The sequence below is a fragment of the Pongo pygmaeus genome, chromosome X, assembly GCF_028885625.2.
Source record: "Pongo pygmaeus isolate AG05252 chromosome X, NHGRI_mPonPyg2-v2.0_pri, whole genome shotgun sequence".
Classification (NCBI taxonomy): domain Eukaryota; kingdom Metazoa; phylum Chordata; class Mammalia; order Primates; family Hominidae; genus Pongo; species Pongo pygmaeus.
The window spans coordinates 83,532,587-83,555,968 of NC_072396.2; the positions used below are offsets into that span (position 1 = coordinate 83,532,587).

Below are 23,382 nucleotides of genomic sequence, written 5' to 3' on the forward strand. Positions count from 1 at the left end.
CTTCCCGCATATACACACCCAGCGACATAGAAAGGGCACTCCTGCCCTGAGTTTGGAAATGATGTTTTGTGATGAAAGTCTAGTCCTGGTGGCTCACTCCTCACTGCCTATTGCTCACCAGCATGGAAAACTCTCTTTCATTCATAAATAATTGCCTTGTGCATTACTGTAGAAGAAAACTAGTTAACAAATTCCTTTGTTTTGCTTGGGAAGTTACCAGATTTGGTTAGTAATTGCCTGCCTGATCAAAAGCCATTTCCTTCGTGGTTAACCAAACATCAACTTGACTCTGTTGGGCCCGTTTTAAATATCACCAAAAGTGAATAGCCCCAATTACGACAGGAAATACATTTCCCGACATTAAACAAGGAACAGAAACAGATTTGCTGTGTTTCAAAATGCACATAGTTCTATGGATGGGCTCACATGCTGTTCTTATTTGCAACCTTCTCTCCCTAAACAAACACACAGGAGCGCGAAGACACAAACACATTCTTCTTTCAGTGGGTGTAGAAGGATTCTTGGAAAATCCTGTCTCTGAGTTATCTTCAAAAATGGCTGAAACTTATTACCGTGACACTTTTTAACTTAAAAATCAAGATAAAGTAAAGGGGAAAGTCTAAAATAAAATAAAATACAATCACTATTTTACTTTTCTTGAGAGAAGGGAAAATATTTGCCAGGAAAAATACTTTAGAGAGACTGTAGTCCTCTTCAGACATTTAAAACTTTCACGTGAAATAGTAAAATAAAATTAAAAAATAAAAAATAAACCCTTGAGTTTATGTGTGGTTGACTGTGAGCTGCAAATCTCAGGAACACCGGAATGCATTTATAAACCCATCAGAAATATCACCCTCACTATTTGGCATTCAGTATTGATAAGAAATGTGTGGTCCTCCTTGGCCTCTGGTTTTTCAGGCAGGGTTATAACAGGCATTATCTGCTTCAGGGGTTTTATATGGGAAATCCCCTGGGTCCTTCCTAGTTATCCATGGCACTGTGGTGTGGTAGCCCAATGCGGGGTAGCTGGGGTTTCCTGCATTACTTGAAAGGTATGGTGCTTTCTGCAATGGAGAAAATAAATTTAAAAGCCATAGAATTCATCCAATTAAACTGCACTAATCCAGAATCTGTCTTCTCTTCTCTGAGAGCCTCTTCACTAGAGGATAAAATGAGCATTGATTTTTCAAGTACCTATGGATCACTTATTGCTAGTAAAGTCTTCTGGCTTAGGGCCTTAAGCCCTTTTCGATTCTCTCTGAGCTGCCCTGGAGAAATAAACCAACAAGTAAAAATCAAACATGTTCTATTTTGCAGCAGAAAAATGTGTCAGCCAAGGCATTTCTGGGATTCGTTGTGCATTAAATTGTGTGTGTGTGTGTGTGTGTGTGTGTGTGTGTGTGTGTTGGATCTTTCCTTTGGGAAGTGTAAAGTTTTGTTTATGTGGAGCTTGCAGACTGAGAGGGGGATCCTGGCCACTGAGAGTCTCTACACTGCCTGGGAATCACTGCCTGAGGCTGAATGGGTCCCTTAGTGGATGACTCCAGAGCTGAACCCCTTGGGTTGAGCTTCTGAGCTGCTGTTGTTGATTGAGGATTGAAAAGTGTTTTCCAATTGCAAGTGCTCCTGCTGGGCATGGAAATGAGCTGACTAGACTTGTAAAGTCAATCCACTCCTGGTTCAAAGGCATTTTTTTCCCAAGTGCATTAGCCTGTAGCTCAGAGCAGGATGCAGCCAGGTATGGTTCCAACCGGGAGGCTGAGGTAGGATGCAGGGTGCCTGCAGCCTTGAGGCTCTGAAAGCTGAAATCACAGACTGTCATTGTGACTTCATGGCCAACCTTGAGTAAAAGCAGGTCTTCTGTGGGAGAAGTTGCTGGAGTCCAACCCCGGAAGTAGCAAGTGCCTCTCCCACAGCTGAGGGCCAGAACACCATGTTCTCCTGTGCTCTGGCTCTAGGCCACTCTTCTCTGGGCTCTTGAGAAGAGCTGCTGCAGGCATTTGCAGAGTGAATGAGCTCTGATTGAGACTTGACTTCAGAACTACTGGGCTGGCCTGGCCTCTTGACACAGCAACACACTGCTTCTTGCCTTCCAGGTAAATACCTCTGCCTTACTGACCATGTTATGGGTTTTAGTGGGACACCGGTACAGGGATTCTCCTCAGCCTCTGCCTCTCCCGTTAACTATCACTAACCAAGTCCCTAACATTAGGAAAGTCCAACTGATAATTGTCAGTTTCATCTTTCATTAACTGGGGGTTTTGTGACAGAGATCTTGCAATCACTACTTCTTGGGGGACTGGAAGTAGAATGTTAGTGCTCTTTAAAATTAATGAAGGCTAGACTTGTCCAGTCTGTTAAGAGCATGCTGTAATACCCAAAGAAGCCAGCAATAGTCCCTCTCCTAGGCAGCAATGCTGCCAGAAGGCTCCCAGGCCCAGGATACTATGCATTAGGGCTCACAGATCTTGTTTAGGGAGCTAGGGAGCAAGGGGAAGGGACGGGAGTGCCTCCTGGAAGGTGAGGACTGAAGCCCAGGTGGAAGTCACTGAGCTGAGTGGCAGGTGTCTAACACTGAAAAGAGGCCCTAGCCAAGGGCTCTAAGCAGTGGTAGTGTCTACCGAGGCTCTTCCCTAAGGAGCTCTAGATCACAGAGGCAGAAGGATTATTTGATCCTCTTTGCACTCATTTGATTTCAGGAGGAGGTCTGAAGTCCCAAAGCATGGGCATTGGGGTGAGAGAGGGAACATCAGAGTGTGCCAAAAAACATTGTTTTATTTTACTTATTCCTGATTTTTCTTACCAGAGCTTGAGTTCATATACTGCATTGTAACACAAACACACAAGCACACATACCACACACATACACATGCCTTCAAGCTAGAGAAGGAGACTACAGAAAGCACCTGGCCATAAAAGGCATGTCAAGGAGTTTGCTGTAGGGTGGTATGGTTGCTTTGCTTCCGTTCAGCAGACTTATCCCCATGAAGCCCTTATTGTTTTCTGTGATTTCTCTTTTGTGTTTTTTAAAATTTATCTTTATTTCTTAATTATTAAAACCTTCCTTTTTGCCCCTCAGAGCATTGATCAGGGTTTACTAACTACAAACATTTACTTCATGAAGGAGCAGTTTTTTGTCTAGTAATGTTAATGTGGGGACCCTGGGAAGGAAGTCAGTGTATGAAAGAAGGCATAGATTGGCTTCAAGCACAGGCAGTATAGGTGTTTGCCTATATTTGGTGTTTTGATAGACTTAGGGAAAATCCCTCAGCTTACTACCAAATATTTTTGACTGTCAGTACATCTGTGGTTGTTAGGTATTGAAAAGTCCTGATTAAATACAGATAATTATGAGAATATGGAAAGAAGCCTTTAGTACCTTATTCACATGCCATAGGAATGATGAGGTAGGGTGCCAAGTTAAGAAGAGGAAAATATATTGTAAATATCCAGGAGTAAGTAAATAGTGAAAAGATTAGCATGAGATTTGGTGGGCCCAATGGAGTTCAGGATGATTTCTTTCTTAACAGAAGGATCTGCTTCTGTTGGGCTCATGGCTGCTCAAATTAGGCAGAGCCAGACGATGGGTCACTGATCTGAGGACTGCATGGAGTCATTTGGTGAGAAAGCGTGTGTAGGGGAAGAGGGTGTAAAGCAAGCATTTTTCTGGTTTTAGGAAGATAAAATAATCCTTCATAAACAGTATTTTTTTCAATAATTCATTGATGCAATAAACTTGGCATATCTCCGTTCAATTGATCTGAGCCAGTGATATTTTGCTATATGTCTGAATTATTTATTTTAAAATATCAAACTGGCACCTGCAGTCATTTTTCAAATCCTAGCCCACTTTCTTTGAGGCTGATTATAGCATATTTGGAGGTAACTCTGACTTTCATCCTCATTTTTAAAAAGGCAGCATGAGGCCAGGCGCGGTGGTTCAAGCCTGTAATCCCAGCACTTTGGGAGGCTGAGGCAGGCAGATCACCTGAGGTCAGGAGTTCAAGACCAGCCTGGCCAACATGGCGAAACCCCGTGTCTACTAAAAATACAAAAATTAGTTGGGTGTGGTTGAACACGCCTGTAATCCCAGCTACTCAGGAGGCTGAGGCAGGAGAATCACCTGAAGCTGGGAGGCAGAGGTTGCAGTGAGCCGAGATTGTGCCATTACACTCCAGCCTGGGCAACAGAGCGAGATTCTGTCTCAAAAAAAAAAAAAGCATGAAAAAAAAAAAACAGACAGAGAAAAGGAAAGAGGAAAGATGGGGGAGGAGTAGGTAAAAGAAATGTATAAGGCATAATACCCAAGTTAAAATGACCTAACCTAAAAATGCACATACCACAAACTCTACCCAAGAAAAAATATTATGTCCAGCAATCCTGATTGAGCCTTCAGTTAATATATGACTGTGCAAGTGCCAATGGAACACCAGAGAGGTAACATAAAAAGGAGTGGGTTTGACACTAGTTTGGTGTTGTTTTGTGTGTGTGTGTGTATGTGTGTGTTTTCTTTAATTTTGTTCATTATGTTTTGTAGAGACAGGATCTTGCTATGTTGCCCAGGATGATCTCGAACTCCTGGATTCAAGCTATCCTTTTCCCTCAGCCTCGCAAAGCACTGAGATTACAAGTGTGAGCCCATATACCTGGCCTTAAGCTCAATGTTTTATTGGAGAGTGTTTGAGGACTAAAAGAAACAGGATGCATTTACAATTATTTATTATTTTCACTGCTCCAGGAAGTCAAAGGCAGCTGAAAGGTGACCATACAATGCCTCTTCTGGCAATTACTGGAATCACTTTAGGGTAGAATTACATTTGGACTTTCAAAAAGGTTTTTTCTTTTTCGTTTATTCATTTATCCTGCTCAAAATTAGCCACGTACAAAATTGTCCCCATAATTCTGCGGGCAAAATTCCTAGGAAATTTTTAAATATTCTATCGACCTTAAGTTATTAATTCAGTGAAGAAATAGGAAAAAGTAGTTTATGCCTTTGATATACTTCAGTTAGAATGAGAAATACAATGAACTGAAGCCTAATGTTGTAATTATTATCATAGGAAGGCCTTCACCATTTGATAGCAGTATGAACACATGATTAAATTCAACAGAATACATTTTCCTGTAGCTAAAGTTTTTGCAAGCATAAGCATTTCACTTTCAATCCTCCCCATGAGAAGAACACAGTGAACACAGATAAGAATTTGTATCTCTACTTTTTCTTCCCCTACTCTACCGAGGAGCAAGAGTAACAAAGTTTGACATGCATAACTCAATGACTAGATGAATAAAAGCACAGTCTTCTTGAGAGATTATATTGAATTAAGCTAACCACAAGTTGAGGGATTCAGTGTGAGAATTACTTTAATATTAATTAGGCCACATCCCTCAATTTCCTGGAGTGAGAACACAGCTACGAGTTAGGGTCTTGTCATTAACACATTTTATCTAATCATATAAGAACATACACTTACATTGCATTGGTAAATACCAAAGATATATTTCCAAGGATGAAATTGATAAAAACAGGTCATGTATTCTAGAAGACATGTTTCCTATGGATTTTTGAAATTCAAATGCAATCTTTTGGTTTAATTCACTAATTTTATTTATTAAAATAGTATTTGAATTTCTTAAAAAAAGGTGGCTTCCTTAAAGACTTTCAACCTTTTGAATCTGCTTTAGGATTTAGCCAAAAGTTGGGGGTTCCAATGTTGATCCCAAAGTTTTCCCCTTTGAGTGTTTTGCCTCAAAGAATTCACAGCTGTATAGTTGATAGAAAGATTAGCACATTCTTGAAATTAACTCCCATCATCTCTTTAATTTTGAAAACATCTGTGAGTGCTTACTATGTTCCAGGCTTTGTCCTAAGTGGTTTGCATGTTTTCTTCTCTTTTTACTAAACTCTCAGATATATAAACACACTTACAGAAACATACTCTATGATAAAAGTGTTAGAAATAATAGCTTTAAATGGTTAAAACAAAGAACTGAATGCAAAAAAAAGACTTGTGTAAGTCATTCAGATAGAAAGTAGAGTCAGAATTTGAATCAGGTCAGTCTGAATCTAAAGTCTGTCTTCTTACATGCTGTACTGCTTGAGCCTTATTCCTATTTATTATCATAGCCTGAAGAATTCGTGTAGAAAGTAAAATTTAGTCAATAGCATATAATTTTCCTATTCTCATAACCAGTAGTATTGAAAAAGGAGACGAGGTAGGAAGAAAGAAAACTAGAAGAAGAAAGTGATCTTCCTAATTTTTATCAAGATGAGTGTATTTGTCAAGATTCTTTTGTCTACAAGTAATGGAAACCCAGCTGAAGCTCACTTAAGCAAACAAAGATAATTTATTTCTTCATGTCACTTAGCTAGTGCAGGCAAAGTTGAATTCAGGTACTCAAATGATGTTGTGGGGAAGCTGATTACATTTCCTGACTCTGCTTTCATTAAAGTGTTCATTAGAGTGTTCATTCTAAGGAGGTCTTTCCCAAGTAATGGCAAAAAAAAGGCCATGAGTAGCTTGTTTCAGATTCATGTTCTACAAGCTTGGAACTATGCCAAAATATCTTAATCATGGGGAGTGGGCAATTCAAAACCAACATTTTACTGTAAGGATTTTCCTATTATCAAACTTAAACAACATATTCTTCTTTCTATTGTGGGCACCTGTGGGTCTCAGAAACTTCCACATGTTTCGCTGCCCCTCCACTGTTGAAGAGTCTCTTACAAAGGTTTATGGGTGTTCATGGATGAAATATAAAGATGCCCCAAAGAGACTTCCAGGTGAGGAGAATGAATTGCTGGCATTAGTATATGCACCTCAGGCCCCCAGTACCTGACAGCCCAGTGCTTCAGCAGCTGACCAGACTGCAAAGCTAGCTATGAGATAATGCAATATTTCCCCCCTCAGATACAAGTTGACAGGAATTAACTGTATTTTAATCTAGTACATACAAGGGAGAGCTAAGCTACATATCTCCCAGTGATGTCAACAGATATATACAGAAATGGGAATGGAAAAAGTTCAGATTACAAAAATAAAAAAGTTCTGGAAGACTAAATTACATGCATGTAATAAATATTAAGAAAGAAGTTTCTTCTAAGAAAGAAACTTACACCCAAGATATGCTATTTTCTTGATTTCAAAATATCACATCATATGTTAGGTAGTCTAAAATACTAGCACAGACATTGCAACAAACATCTTTTGCCTTATTTTTACAAAAATCTATTTAAAAAAAAGATACCAAGCAAAGTTGTCCCTTTCTATACAAGGTAATGTCCTGCCTTTTAACAATAAATTGAGCTAAGGTTAAAGGCAAGACAATGCCTGTATTACGAGATACTAACACACATATTACATGGTAAATTGCACTCTAAAATTAACAAATAAATTCGGCTTTTCTGTTTTTTAGTTGTGTATTTTAGCTAAGAGCATGCAATAAATAAAATATACATAGATAGATAGATAGATAGATAGATAGATAGATAGATGATATAGATAGATAGATAGATAGATAGATAGATAGATAGATAGATAGATAGATAGATTATAGATGTAGATAGATAGATAGATAGATAGATCTTCTGAGTAAGAGGAAATGAACACTCTCCCCCCACTTTAATGGGTGCAAAAAGAAACAAATGCTCATAAGAGATGTGGCAAAGATCACATGCAGATGTGGCTGTTTTCCAGCCCAAGTTCCTTACACGAAATTGGCCTTGCCCTGTGAGGTTCACTTTGCCTGTCTAGGATAGGGATAACGTCTTTCTCAATTCTGCATGGTGAGCAGTGGCTAAATAATGATGGAGCCAAACCCTTCAGCAGCATTCAAGCTGTAACTAACTCTTTGCCATACTGAGATTTTTAGAGTTTTTAAAGTCATACCCAGTTGCCTGAAGATCTCCTCCCTATGGCTGAATATCCCCCTACCACCACCACTACCACTGCCATCACAGTGGCAGGGCACATTTGTACCTAAGTAGCTGAAATTAAAAGGACACACAGGTCTTTTACTCTCAGATTCCAGTATTGGCATATTATAAGTTATTTCAAGTTGCATCTTATTTTAAATGAACTTGGATCAGCTTTAAATGCCCTCTTTACAAATGTGTCAGAGGAGAATCATATAATTTTTCTGGAAAAATGCAAATGCCATTAGTTAAGATGCAACCTGCAAAAGAATCCAGGGGCACTTGATTTCTTATTTCTGATGAAAAGTAGGAGACCAAATCATATCCACACAGGCAGACATCTCATATCTGCACACATAAACATGCTCTTTGGACGTCGTAGACAAGTCTCTTCCTGAAAAAAAAAAGAAACTTGTATATTCATTTTAAGCAAAAGTAAAATCCAGCCCAAGAATATATTCCAGGAGACACTGGAATCAATTACTTAATCTGACCACTTTGAGTTGTGCACATTCTTGGGAGCAAAGGCCCTTTTGTTGCCCTGCTGGTGGACCTGGAGTTTTTAGATTGTGTTTGCTGATTAAGTCCTGTGAGAAAAAACAAAGGCTATGTATAGGAATATTGGGCTCCAGCAGAGGCAGGGCTTGAAGATCCAAGTTTTCTCTGATGCTTGACAGTGGCATCTGGGAGACTCCTGCCTGGTCTCACCTCACTAACAGAAGAGAGAGGATAAACTGGCACAACTGCTGCTCACCTAGTTTGAGACTCCAACTGCAGAGCCAACTGGCCCCAAAAGCTTGTACTCCTTTCTGTTTCCCAGTGCTTTCACTGGAGAGCAAAAGACCCTGATACATCTCTCTGGATCTGCTTAAAGTGGTCCCTCGTGGGCAATTATTTCGCATGTCTTTGAGTTTTATAATTTAATGTAAAGCTGTAACCTGTGTCTCCCTTTTCTCCTCTCTCTACTTCCCTATCTGTAGCTTTTTTTCCAACAAGCTCCAAAACCCCCCTCCCTGTTAGACTCTGAAGTGTCACTCACCGTGTTTTTTATGCTTCCAATAGTTTCCAAAACAAACAGTGGAGGCAGTGACCGGCTGGGTATTCACTGGATGCAACAGTAACTCCCAATCCGAGCAACCTGAGCCGCCATTGGCGGCAGGTCTGCTCCCTAAAAGGCCAGCACTTGCCAATCTCTGCTCTGCCAGGTCCTGGAATCAGGGATTTGAGTACTAATGGTCTGCACATGTCCACTGGGAGGAAGGGAGACTAGACTTTGAAGGACATATACACTAGTTTGATCTTCCTCTCCTTTCATTTTGTCTATTCAAACAAAAAATATATATGTATATAAAAAAATTACACACACACACACACACACACACACACACACACACACAATTATTTTCTTTGAATACAGATCCAGAAATTGTTTTTCAGATTTGGGTTTTGGGTTTGGGGTTTAGTTTTGTTTTGTTTTTCCCGCTTTCCCTCCTTCCTTCACCCTCTGTGCCCTCCGCCTGTGTCTCCCCCTCCCTCCCTAACCCAGTTCAGGTTGAAACTTTGCTGCAAAGAATCCCTTCACCCCCTCCAGGGATGGCTCTGAGCTCTCGGGCGCGTGCCTTCTCCGTGGAAGCCTTGGTGGGGAGACCCAGCAAAAGAAAACTCCAAGACCCAATACAGGAGGAGCAGCCTGAGCTGCAGGAGAAAAAGGGCGGAGAGGAAGAGGAGGAGAGAAGGAGCAGCGCTGCAGGGAAGAGCGAGCCGCTTGGTAAGTACTCCCATGGCCCTGAGCCCGTTGCCTGAGCTTACTGGTTCCGCATCTCTCCGCCTGGCTCGCGTCCCGACGCAGCCAGCCAGCCACGTTAGGAGCCGCGGGACACCTCGACCACCTGGTGAAGGGGAAGTTTCAGCGCCTCCGAATCCATCCCGGAGTACAGCAGTTTCTTTGCGGTAAAGGGGAGGGTCCCTACATAATTGTGAAGTGAGTCTCTCCTACATCCTCCTCCTACCTTCGCGGAAAGCTCTCAGAGCCAGCGGGTGGCTGTTGTATCCTGGGATGGGAAGCAGGGCGAGTTCCCAAATCCCGAGGGCATCCAGTCTCGGTTATCAACGTCTCCAGGGGAGTGAGGATTGGCAAATCTAAAGAAAAAAAAAAAAAAAAAAAAAGCGGGCGGGGGCGGGGGGGAGGTGTCGGGTGTGTCGCACCTTTCGCGGCCCCTCTCTCTCCATTAAGCGGCCACAGAGGGTGTTATGCGGAGCTTGGGGAATCTGCCGCCAAAGTTCCTAGGGAAGGGACAAGGCCTGTCTGCTCCAAGATAGGCACCAGCGAGAAGTGGGCATGTGAACTGTGACGCTCTCTCAAACCCTGAGCGCGTTTGTGTCCGGCAGAAAAACAACCTAAGACAGAGCCCTCAACATCTGCTTCCTCTGGCTGCGGCAGCGACAGCGGCGACGGCAACAGCTCTGAAAGTCTGGAAGAGAAAGATATTCAAATGGAGCTTCAAGGAGCTGAACTGTGGAAGAGATTCCATGACATCGGGACTGAGATGATCATTACTAAAGCGGGCAGGTTCGGTTCTGCCCAAGCTGTTCACAAGGGTCACACACATTAGGCACTTAATTTACCGCTCTGGTAAGATGAGGAGTCTCCAGTTTTATGCTCTGGTACTCCTCTGTCCCTTTTCCCCAACTCCCTGACATACAGTAGAAAGCCATAACCCCTCAATTGTTAGGGCTCGGACTTACCTGGCCCCATGTAAGTGGCTCATTCTTCCTTTCCTGTACACTGTGACTCCAGTAACTCACTTCCCCGTCTCCTGCCTGTGTAGTATAAGACAAAAATCAGACTTTGGTCTTAGACTGTGGCCAGACCTCTCAGTTAAGGCCTCTAAGATAACCATGGACAATATCCCATGTCACAGTTCCTCACGCCCGCCACACCTGGCCCAGGTTATTTTGAGGTGAGCCATTCCCATAGCCACCTTTTGGCATGGGACAGCCACTTCACTGCAGCTGGTTATTTTGTGAGTCTTACTAATTTCAGCCTTCCACAAATCTGCCTCACAGAAAGTACCCTTGAAAAGGAGGTTGGGACACAGCTTTTTCTCTCATACTTTCTCTTCTATAGCTTTTTATTATGGTTGGGGAGGGACATGAACAAAGCCTTGTGGTAATAATATTCTGCTCCACTTAGACATTCCATACTTGTTCGGTCAAGTATACAACCAACAATCTTTCCTCATGTAGCAAATGCTATTCCTTGCTATTTTGAAAAGGGAAGGGTATTGTGAGTCCCTTCACTTTTTACTGGAGTCAGCATTTGTCCAGAACCGCTCCCTCTTCCAAACATTTCTAAAAGCTCTTGGGTCATTCCTTATTTTCTTTCTTACAGGCGGATGTTCCCCTCTGTTCGGGTCAAGGTGAAAGGGTTGGATCCAGGGAAGCAATACCATGTGGCCATCGATGTGGTGCCGGTGGATTCCAAACGCTATAGGTAATGGGCCCCATAGGATGGTACTCCATGCCCAGGCTAGGGCCAGGGATTTGGACCTTCAGACCTGAAACCTGACAGCATGACTTTGAAAACTCTAGCATGGGGGGTGGGGGTGGGGGATTGCTCTGCTGTGGGCTTTGGGAGTTGAATTTTCTTATTCAAATTGGGGCTCCCAGTGAAAGAAAAGAAGCCTTCTTCCTCTCTCTGCCCCCATCCCCTCTTGGAATGCAGTGAATTCAGGGCACTAATTAGAGCTTCAAATGTACCCCAAGCCTCTCCCTACCCACTGCTCTGGCCTTGGTTGTGTAAACTGCAGAGGATGTGGGCTCTGGTGGTCAGAAGGGAAGCGGGTTGAAGGAATTGTGGGAGAAATCCCCAGGCTCTATGGGAGCCTGGGCTTCTGGGGACATGCTGGGCTCTGAGCTGTGCTGCTTTGGCAGCAGGAGGCCAGAAGGATGACCAATTTGCCACTCAAGGTCAGTCAAGTGTTCCTGTGTCTAGGCCTGTCTTTTCGTCCATCTTTAACCTTTCCCCTGAAGTAATGTCTGCGTCTTAGAGGGTACAAGTATCATTTTCCCTTTATTTAAGCCCTCAACCTACAGCAGGCTGAAAGTGGCCCAATTGTTCTAAAGCCAAAAAGCCCTTCTGGGATACACCCGAGACACACCAGCTTGCCAACACTTTGACTCAGGGGCTTGGGGTCCAGTTCAGGGTTGGAGAGGTTGGGGAGGTGACAGCTGTTTACACTATGGCTGTGAGCATTTGACCCAGAGGTGGGTCCCTGGTCCTCCAAGGAGACAGCCCACCTCAAAACCAGAGCTAGCTTTGAAAGCAAGGAGAAGGCTCAGCTCAGAGGACTGCTGGGGCTGCAGTATGGAAACAGCAGAAAAAGCTGTTTGCTTCTCAAATTGCAGCTGGCTTGGGAATAGGAGCAAAACTGGGAAGTTGAGATTGGAAATAGTGTGAAAATCGGCCAGAGGCTGTGCAGGGCTGTGTTCCTAAGAGTTTTCTTGATGTGAAGCCTTATTGACAAAAGGGCTTCCACAAGGACTGGTGACAGTGGGCTAGACAGACATCCTTGTCAGCCCTCCACTTCTTTCCAGACTCTACACACCCAAAGCTAGTGGATTTTTTCCATTGTCTCTGTGAGATAAAATTTGTTAGATCAATTTCTGTAGTGGTTTCTGTGAGAAAATACAAACCAGACTTAGAAATCTCATGACATTTTACTTGCCCTGCACTTCATTGCATTTTGATGACATATGCTTATTTACAGTTTATTTTTTGCCCCTGAATGCTTGTTAGAAATTAAGTTGAATTTTCTCCTTACTTGCCCTTGGGATCACTGGGCTAATCTGGAGCGAAGTCCTCAGGAACAGAACACAACAGCTCCCAGCTTTGGCCTGCTGCACCTAATGCCACAGCATGTGTTTTTTCAGGTACGTGTATCACAGCTCACAGTGGATGGTAGCCGGGAATACGGACCATTTGTGCATCATTCCTAGATTCTATGTTCACCCGGACTCACCCTGCTCGGGAGAGACCTGGATGCGGCAGATCATCAGCTTTGATCGCATGAAACTCACCAACAATGAGATGGATGACAAAGGCCACGTACGTGAGCACAATCCTTTACCCCGAGGAGGGAGGTGCCAAGGCTCCTGCCCACTGGTCACCCTGGAGAGGCCAGGGAGGCTTTTCGCAGATGCACATGTTGTGTTTTTTTAGGAACTGTCCAAGCCCTGCACCTGTAAGTAAAGTAGCTAACCTAGGGCTCCTGAAATGTTTGTTTGGCATCTGAGAGTGCTGGCGACTGGGGATGGTGAATATAGGGAGTTTGAGGACAGAAGGAGACCTGTTTAAGCCAGAATGCCTGGTCTGGGAGAGTAGGAGGGAACCATTCAGGGAGTTCTCAGACACCTTAGCCTCCTGGGCAATCACTGTGATCTCTGATTGCCTTCCTATAGTCCACGCAGTTGGATGGGCACCCATTGTATGGTATGGTGTGATGGAAGGATACAAGTTGGGGAATCTCAGACTGCATCCTGGAAATCTCCCCAACAACCTACCCATATAGGTCCTATTGATCTTGCACGTTCTCACTAGGTGCACCCCTGCTTCTGCCCTCCCCAGTCTGGCACTGTGCCAGCTACAAAAGGAAAGCGGGAAGCTCCCAAGATTAGGAGGTAGGGTATGTCAGGTTACCCACCATGTCCAAGCCCATCAGTTACTGCCATGGAGACTTGTAGCAGGCTAGCAGATCCCAGTGCCACTTCTACACCAGATGGTCGCCAATGTTTAAAGCAGGAAAAGGCCCCAATCTGGAAATGGAATCATTGCTGACTGGTGCCACTGAGGTGCCTTTCTCTGGAAATGTTTTTAGCTCGGAGCGCCTCTGTTGGAGGCCAAATGGCACAACAAAGTACTTACCTAAGCCTCATCATTGCCTTTTTGTGTGCACATGGTGGAGGTGGTCGGGAGAGGGAACTAGGGTTTGGGACTGAAGCCAGTTTTTCTAACAGCATTGATCATTTCTCCTCCAGATCATTCTGCAATCCATGCATAAGTACAAACCCCGCGTGCACGTGATAGAGCAAGGCAGCAGTGTTGACCTGTCCCAGATTCAGTCCTTGCCCACTGAAGGGGTTAAAACATTCTCCTTTAAAGAAACTGAGTTCACCACAGTAACAGCTTACCAAAACCAACAGGTAAAGCTGGTCATGTCTCAGGCAAATGGAAATGGCTTCAGAGGGACCTTGGGATAGAGGCATAGAGGCTAACTGCAATCAATTGCATTTTCCACAATTCTAAATAAAAATCATAGTTTTATTGTATTGTCATCCATGGAAGTTTGATAATGAATTGTGTAAATCTTATGGGAGAAGGAACTCCAGAAGGTAATTTATAAAAGTAATGATTTATAAATAGGAGCTAACCATTCTAAATATGACTTGTAATATGGTTACATTTATTTAAATTGTCATATTACGTGTTGCAACATCTTTTCTGGTGGTTGTAACCACTATAAGCAATGGCAACAGTGTTCTTACTGAAAACAATGACTTTATCTTTCTCTTTCTATTGAATCCATAGATTACGAAACTAAAAATAGAAAGAAATCCTTTTGCTAAAGGGTTTAGAGATACTGGAAGAAACAGGTAAGCAGCATAGCAATGACATTGAATATTGATGTAGCTAGCTATTTTCACAAGTTGTTTTTTTTTTTTTTTCTGAGATGGAGTCTCACTGTGTTGCCCAGGCTGGAGTGCAATGGCGCGATCTCAGCTCACTGCAACCTCCACCTCCCTGGTTCAAGCGATTCTCCTGCCTCAGCCTCCCAAGTAGCTAGGATTACAGGCATGTGCCAAATGGCCTGGCTAATTTTTGTATTTTTAGTAGAGACGGGGTTTCACCATGTTGGTCAGGCTGGTCCTGAACTCCTGACCTTGTGATCTGCCCACCTCAGCCTCCCAAAGTGCTGGGATTACAGGCGTGAGCCACCGTGCCTGGTCCCCCACAAGTTTTAAGGATAAGAAAACTGACTCAGAGACTCAAAAGCTCTAAGTTTTGTAATTAGTAGGTGGTAGGAAAGGAACCCAGATGTTTTGTGTTGAAAACATTACTTCCTCCCACTCCTTTGCTACTCACTATTAAGATCTTGCTTATTTTAGAATTCTAGATTTGACTGAATTTTATTCAGAAGTCTAGCTATATAAAAGAGAAATATTTAAAATAGTTACATCTGAAAGATATAGCAAAATAACCCAAAATCATTATTTTCAGAAATTGCATTCTGGGGACGCTGAAAGTTGACTCTCTTTTTTAGGGGTGTATTGGATGGGCTTTTAGAGACCTACCCATGGAGGCCTTCTTTCACTCTCGATTTTAAAACCTTTGGCGCAGACACACAAAGTAAGAAAACTTGGAACGTTTGTTTTATTTTTACATATTAATTAAATAACAACATCCAGAACCCTTGTACCAAATACTACACAAGAGGATATGTACATGCAAGAAAATGTGTACTTATAGATAACTGGGTGTACATTTGCCTGAATGACGAGGTAAGAGGCATAAAAGGAGAGAAGCTGGCATGAAGGAAGAGAACAGAAATGTGGTAATTGTAGACTTATTGACGTATGTTAATAAGTTATCTTACACCCTGTGATTTTCAGATTTCATCTGGATTCTTCAGCCTCTCACTGTTTCACATTCTTTAGGATATGCCTGTGGTGCATTTGTAGCCTGATTTGCAAATATGTTACTATTGAAATGAATAGCTTATCTTTTATGAGGACCTTTCAGTACATGTTAAAATGACTTTCATTAAATTCATCACTTAGCTCTAATTTTCCTCTTTTTTGTTCATGGGGAAAGTAAATGTTAAAAATAATACTAAGTCTTCACAATTTAATTGCCACAAGCATTTAAAAATATTTGCAAGATATTTATTCTCAGATGGTACATTACATGACAAAATAATAATAATTAAATAATGCAGGCTTTCTGGTGGAAGAATACCTTAATTTGCTCTGATAGTTAATAATAAATAGAATAATTTTTATTTGAAAATGAAATGGATTTTTTTTATCCCTTTGTCTTTACTCCATCAAAGTTGCTTGTCTTTGACCATTAATTCAAGGTTACAATTGCCAAGCAAAATCAACATTATAGTTACGTTGAGTTTTACATGATGCCATAACAACTAACTGAAAAGGAAAGAAGTGAAGTCTAATCATTTGGTGAAATATTTCACTGGAATGGCTGTCTTGATGTGGTTTAGGGAATTGCATGAAAAAAAAAATTTTACAGTGTCGATTTAACTAATAGCACCTAGAAAGCATACTTTTAAAATATCCAAGTCAAAACAAATGTGCACGAATAAAGAAAAAGTTAAAGATGATCATGAAATGATAATTTAAAGTACACAGTTTTCTTAATTATTTAACATATCCAAAATGCTCTCAAATTGCAAATAAATGAGTTAGTAGTTTCTTAAATAACTTTTAAATGCTTTATTATAAAAGATATTTGCCATCTTGTTGATGAAGGTTTAGGATATGTCTACATACACAAAATAGTTAAGAAAACAGCAGCACTAAAAAAAGAAACAACTTGGTCAAATCCAGCCAATAACCAATTGTTTGAATTCAGACATTTACAAAAATAAGGTTTAGAGTTTAGCGTTTCCTGGACCTTATAATTATCCCTAGTTTTAGTAGATGCTAGGCAAACATAAAAGATCAGCAAACATCATTGATATGAATACTTACATTCATCTTTATGTTTCTTAACTTACAAAATTGTTTCCACCTCTTAAGATATAATGCAGTATGGAAATTGCCCCATTCATTGTTTTTGTATAAGAAAATAAGCTAAGGCTTTTAAATATATTGCTTTCATTTATACAAGACTATTTTCATGTTCACTAATTTTTTAAATCAGTGGTCAGAGGAATTTTTTAAATCAATGTACCTTTGGTCAGAGGAATTTTTAAAATCAGTGTACCTTTGGTCAGAGGAATTTAAAAAATCAATGTACATGAAATCTATACATTCTATCTATAAATTAAATCTATATAATCCCAAACAACCAATCAATTTGTGCATCTTAACTACTTATTTTAGTAACTTTTTAGGGTTTTAAAATAATAAAACTAGTTTGTGTTTGTAAGATATAATTGACGCTGAGTCATAATTGGACTTCTTTGTGATTCTTTGTACAAATGTGGTTCAAGTGCCTAGCACAATATTTGAGCAAATGAATGCTTAATACATGATACATGGTAGTAGTGCTAAAAGTAATAGTGGTAGTAGTATAGATCAGTGGTCCCCAACCTGTTTGGTACCAGAGGCCAGTTTTGTGAAAGACAATTTTTCCACGAATGGTGGGGGTTGGGAGGGAATGGTTTCAGGATGAAACTCTTCCACCTCAGATCATCAGGCATTAGATTATCATTAAAGGGCACTCAACTTAGATCCCTCACATGCACAGTTCACAATAGAGTGTGCGCTCCTATGAGAATCTAATGCTGCTGCTGATCTGAAAGGAGGCAGAGCTCAGGCAGTGAGGTAATGCTCACTGGCCTGCTGATCACCTCCTGCTGTCCAGCCTGATTCATAACAGGCCACAGACCTGTACCAGTGGGTAGCCCAGGCGTTAGCGATACCTGGTACAGATACTATATTCAACTTTAGTCAGAGGAATGAGCAGGTCCTGTCTCAAAGAAGCTAAAAGAACTGTGAACTCACAAGGAAAATTAATCTAAGGATGAAGCAGGGATAGTGATGGATATGATTACTAATATAGCAAGAACATCAAATGTCAAGTTCATTATTCATTGACTGAATTGTCATTCACAGGTGGAAGCAGTGGCTCATCTCCAGTGACCTCTAGTGGAGGGGCCCCCTCTCCTTTGAACTCCTTACTTTCTCTACCTTGCTTTTCACCTATGTTTCATTTACCTACAAGCTCCCTTGGAATGCCCTGTCCAGAGGCATACCTGCCCAATGTCAACCTGCCTCTATGCTACAAGATTTGTCCAACTAATTTTTGGAAACAGCAACCTCTTGTTTTACCGGCTCCTGAAAGACTGGCAAGCAGCAACAGTTCTCAGTCTTTAGCCCCACTCATGATGGAAGTGCCTATGTTATCTTCCCTGGGGGTCACCAATTCAAAAAGTGGGTCATCTGAAGACTCCAGTGATCAGTATCTACAAGCACCTAATTCTACCAATCAAATGTTATGTGGATTACAGTCACCTGGAAATATTTTTCTGCCAAACTCCATCACCCAAGAAGCACTTAGTTGCTCCTTTCATCCTTCCTATGACTTTTATAGGTACAATTTCTCTATGCCATCTAGACTGATAAGTGGTTCCAACCATCTTAAAGTGAATGACGACAGTCAAGTTTCTTTTGGAGAAGGCAAATGTAATCATGTTCATTGGTATCCAGCAATTAACCATTACCTTTAGTAAGACAATAGCATTTCTAAAACAATTACATGTAAACAAATATTTTCTTTATTTGTAGCCAAAGAAATTTCAACAGTTATTGGGCTTAAAAAGCATCATTACGATACAGTATTTCTTTGTTATGCATTTAAAGATTTAAAGTGCCTTATCAAATAATATTCATGAAGAAGTTGTTTATAATGTCAAATGAAACCTATAGGAATCTCTGATTACAGTGGCCTTGAGCTTCAAAATGAGATGTGCAACAAATATTATTTGATGATACTCCACCAGTGAAAACTGATGCTAAGTGATGGGATTTTCAATTATAGTGAAGCTAGTTCACCACGATAACTGCATTTTACACATTGACAATGACAAAAAGAAGATGGATGTAATTCTCATGAAAGCGGTGAAGCAATTTCAGTTTTAACGATGAAGATTGGCTTTCGTGTAATTATATAGTAGTTGTAGAAGAAAATTTAATTATTTGTTTGCCTTATGCCTTATACTTTGCTGTTGAAGAAACTACTAATCTCAATTTAAGATACAAATAAGGACACAAACTTTCAAGTATTATATTTTATTTATCTTTGTAGCCTAAAGACCATTTAATCTTGAAGGAACACAAAGATCAAATGAAAACTAAAATACTCTAAATAAATTTGCTTTTATTTTCTTTTATTTTTGGATAATTCCTAGATAAAACTTGTTCACTTATTCCTTTAACACCTCTGGTATTTTATACACTGTTAGAAAAATACATATTATTATAGTTTTCTAAGAAGATAAAGACATTATGATTATAAGAGGGTGAATACATTTGAATCCATAAATATGAAAATATCATTATTCTGGTATGATTTAACTCCACTCTTGTGTGTCAATCACAGTGAATTAAACTAGACAAAAGTAGTTTATTTAAGTTTATGAAGTCGAAAAGTTTCCTTTCACCAGGCCCTAAATTTCTGAAAATAATTATGAGGTATAACCTATATACAGCCTGTATATCTTTAAGATGAATCAGATTTTGAGTTTTATGCTAGTAACTCTAGACATTTTATTAAGCCAAGCCCTTTAAATTCACAGTGGAATGACTTGACTTTTGACAAACTAAGCAAACTGCTAAACTGATTTTTCTGATTTTTCCAACACATATAAAGAAGAGCATATTAATTATTTATTTTGCTCAAAATGATTACTTCATCTCAAATATGCCTTATAAATGTGCCTTCCTATATATGTATTAAAATTATCCCCACTCCTGGGAGTAGGGATAGGATGCCACATGATTGCATTCAAATTAAGTATTCTAGTCAAGATGAAGTATTATTTGTGATCTAATGTAATTAGATACTGTTGCAAAAGTCTTTAAGGAATAAAGTGTATACTACCCAGGTTTATTAAACAATAAATTAAAATAAGAAAAGACATTTTATTTTTGTCTACTCCAAAACAGGAAAGCTAAAGGCTAACTTTAATTAGTAAAATGGATTGTTACTTTTTAAGCAGAAACCCTTATATCAGATTATAAATGAAACATTTGGAGGTCTACATGGGAGAACCTCAGTAATTGGCAAGAGAAAGTATTTAACGGAAAAATCAAAGAGATATCTGGGTTACTTTTTAGTGACTATTTAAAAGAAGGGATTAATTTTGGAGCTTCTCCAGAATACATATACCCTATGCTGTATATTTCAGATAATATGACTATATATTACCCATATAAAACTAGTAATATGTAATTACATTGGTAATGGTGATTAACATAAAGGGGAAAACGTTTAAATACAAGAAGGTAAACATTTATGTTAAGCTACATTAAATAATATTCATAAATTGTCATTTTGCACTTTTAATTGAAGAAGTAAACAAGGGAAAGTCTTCATAGATAATTAGACTTGGAAAAACCTCAAGAGATTCAGTAAGCAGTCCCCTGCTTCTGAGTAAGTGACTCATTTGCAGAAATCTTCTAACAGCTCTAATTAATGCACAGTAAATATTTAGTGCCTTCAACCGTTTTTTGTTTAATAAATTCTTACTCCTCAACGGATGGTGCAAAATTCGAGTAACTGGGTAAATTGATGCTATGGTTATGAAATGAAAAACAAAATAATGTGTAATTCTATCACTTTCACCTGCATCAACTAAAAGTTAGACTTGCTTTAGAAATCTACAAAAATACAAAGCCACTCTTGTTGGACTAAGTGTGAAATAACTGATAAAAGTGGCCAAATGATACTTAACAGACCCACAAATCTAACAATTAAAACCTCTATTTCCATCTGATTTGACCATACATATATGGGCACCACTTCTTTTTATATTCCTCCTTAATTCAGCTCACTAAATTTATAAAATCTGATTCTTAACCTGACCTGGTTATATGACTTACCGCAAATAAATATAGGGAAAGTAAGCATTTCATTAACTCTGTGAAATTCGTATGTTGAGTCAGAAAATAAATGAATGGTACTTTACCTTTGTACAGTCCTCAGTGAAGCTCAGACCTGTAGTCAGATTCTCTGGTCGGGAAGGTATTATTTTGTGGAACAATCAGTCAAGCTGAAATCGAGGACCTAAAGTATTAGCCTGGTTACAAAACACAAATCTAAGTAGATAAATTCTCTATTCATTACACTTTAAAGACCAATATATAGCTTTAGGTAATATAATTTAGACATCAAACTCTAATACTATTATTTCTTTTCACCCACAGGGGGGTTAAGCCCTCTGGAAATTACATTTTAAAGTATCGTATATAACCTTATGTTACATAACTTTAGAGCCTTCAAACTCACGTATATCATTGCTCCTATTCATTGTGCTTGAAAATGAGGAGGTTTATTTTCCTAAATTTATTAAGATACATATTTATGATATTTCACTGCTATTAAACATAGGTTCTACACATACTCTGGGAATGGACAAGACTTCATTCTTTTGTGAGGTTGAAGATGTCTGTGGGATGAAAAGAGATGAACAATTAAATCAGCAAGTGATGATTCAGTGAACCATTCCATTATGGAAGACTTCCCTTTTATTCCCTAATCATTTTTTTATTATGCACCCCAGGGATAAGCCGTGACTCACATAAACCAGGTAATACATATATTCTAAGTATTACTGGTGTAATGCTGAACAAGAACATGACTGAAATAAATATTTTGTATAAGTATTTAAAATATATTTTACAAAAAAATAAAAAATATATTTTACAAAGGTCTGCAAACATGCTAATGACAAAATTTAGATGCTTTAAGATAATCAAATTATATGTATACAGTAGGGTAGTAGGCGGTCATTATTTCTTTACTAAATCTCACCAACAAATCTTTTCCTTATCTGAATATGCAGTTTGATAAATTCCAGATGTCACACTGTAACGTGTGTGTATATACACACACACACGTAGAATCAGTGGTGTTTTAGTTTTGTTTTGTTATTAAATAATTTACAGTGTTCTGCTTTTTCTCCCACCCCTCCCTAATAAGAGATGCTACAAAGAACACCTAGTCGTTACATACTTATACTATTAGTTATAGATAGTTTTGGGGAAAGGCAAATTTAAACACACTTAGAAATGTCCAACTGCATATACTATACTTTGTGAATTGAATTGACAGAGTGAAAGTATAATATTTTTACTCAGATTTGGAGATTTGTTGCATTTGTGCTGAAAAATTTTTAATTAGTCAAAGTAACCATAATATTGTGTTATAAAGCAACAGTTTACCAATTGACTTCACTAGAATTTAACATGTTTATTGGAGCAGTTTAAAACCAACCAAATACATAGCTTAGGCAGTTGCTTTGATATAAATGCCTTAGTATACATTTAATCTTCTTAAGTTTGGCCTGCAATTAAATGATAATTTGTATTAAAACTGTGCAAATAAGCATGGGTTGGTTGACAACATAAAACAGAACAAATAGATACACAGAACACTGGAAACATAATTCAGTATTAAAACTATTTACATGTGTGGTGCTGGCCAACTTTTGACATGCTGTTTCAATAAAATACTGAGAGGAAAAAGACTAGAATAATTTCCTTTCGAAGTTTCAAATGTTCATGTTTACAAATTTGTACTGCACATTGATATGTATACATACATTATAGTCAGCAGATGTACAAAAATAGTTACAGGATCTTTCTACTTAGCTGAAAGGTATCTACATGTCTATTGGCTTTGTCTTTTAAACTGCCTGAGAGTCACAAATTTTAAAGTTAAATAGAATAGAAAATTTTGAAATTATAGTACTTTTTGATCAAGTTATTATATTTTAATTGTTGTTAAAGGTGGCAGAATTTTGATTTTGGATTGAAGATCACATACTTATGCACATGATAAAGTATAATGTAGTATCTTGGTTGTAGAGAATGGTATAAATAGTTCAAATTTTTACTAGAACTGAAAAGTAATAAAATCATGAGTTTACAATGATTGAAAGTTAATGTATTTAAAGACTTTTTATTGAATACATAATTCAGTCATCTTTCATTTTTATGGTCATTTTTTAGAACATGTTGATGTTTTAGAACTTTACAATTATTCAATTTTGCTTGAAATTTCGTTTTCACCATTTCCTTTGTGACATAAAGATTTTGTGACCTTTCTACCAATTACACTGTCTAATCATACTGATTTTCTTCTTTATTGATAATTGTAAATTATAGAAAAAAATTACTTAATAAAAACACCAACAAATAGATTACTTTTTGGAAGAGTCATTGGTTTCTCAGTAAGACCCAAGTTGAAGTAGAAAAGTTACTCACTGCTGTACCCATGCTAACATTGTATTTGGTTTTCTTTAAAGGGAACCCATACACAAGCCAAACAGTGTTTGTTACATTAATAGCTATGTTTTGCAAAATTCAGATTGGATCCTCTTCAAATCATGAGAAAGAACTGTTTAGCAAAAGTATAACGATTTTGCAACCTGTCACCATGATACTTTTCTATAATTGTACATTAGTGAGGCAATGGTGAGGATGGGGCGTCACATTTCAAA

At 39.2% G+C, this 23,382-nt stretch overlaps 1 protein-coding gene across 3 annotated transcripts; it reads left to right on the top strand.

Annotated features, from left to right (window-relative positions):
* Positions 1–1,936: 1,936 nt before the first annotated feature.
* On the top strand, positions 1,937–23,054 carry TBX22 (T-box transcription factor 22). 3 transcript variants are annotated; one of them, XM_054472278.1, is made up of 9 exons: positions 1,937–2,099; positions 9,510–9,686; positions 10,307–10,487; positions 11,310–11,411; positions 12,851–13,025; positions 13,955–14,119; positions 14,505–14,569; positions 15,238–15,323; positions 17,774–19,050. In XM_054472278.1, the coding sequence occupies exons 2-9, from the start codon at positions 9,512–9,514 to the stop codon at positions 18,385–18,387; spliced, it is 1,563 nt and encodes a 520-aa protein (XP_054328253.1). In that variant the 5' UTR covers positions 1,937–2,099; positions 9,510–9,511; the 3' UTR covers positions 18,388–19,050. The 3 variants fall into 3 exon arrangements, with proteins under 3 accessions (XP_054328253.1, XP_054328254.1, XP_054328255.1); XM_054472279.1 differs by having other exon boundaries at positions 1,960–2,099; positions 9,465–9,686; XM_054472280.1 differs by lacking the exon at positions 17,774–19,050 and adding an exon at positions 21,270–23,054 and having other exon boundaries at positions 1,961–2,099.
* Positions 23,055–23,382: the final 328 nt, after the last annotated feature.

What these genes read in the sequence shown, in the direction of transcription:
- TBX22 (XM_054472278.1), top strand. Translation starts at nt 9,512, where the DNA reads ATGGCTCTGAGCTCTCGGGCGCGTGCCTTCTCCGTGGAAGCCTTGGTG. An exon ending in AGGGAAGAGCGAGCCGCTTG is followed by an intron (nt 9,687 to 10,306) that starts GTAAGTACTCCC and finishes TGTGTCCGGCAG; the next exon opens with AAAAACAACCTAAGACAGAG. An exon ending in AGATGGATGACAAAGGCCAC is followed by an intron (nt 13,026 to 13,954) that starts GTACGTGAGCAC and finishes TTTCTCCTCCAG; the next exon opens with ATCATTCTGCAATCCATGCA.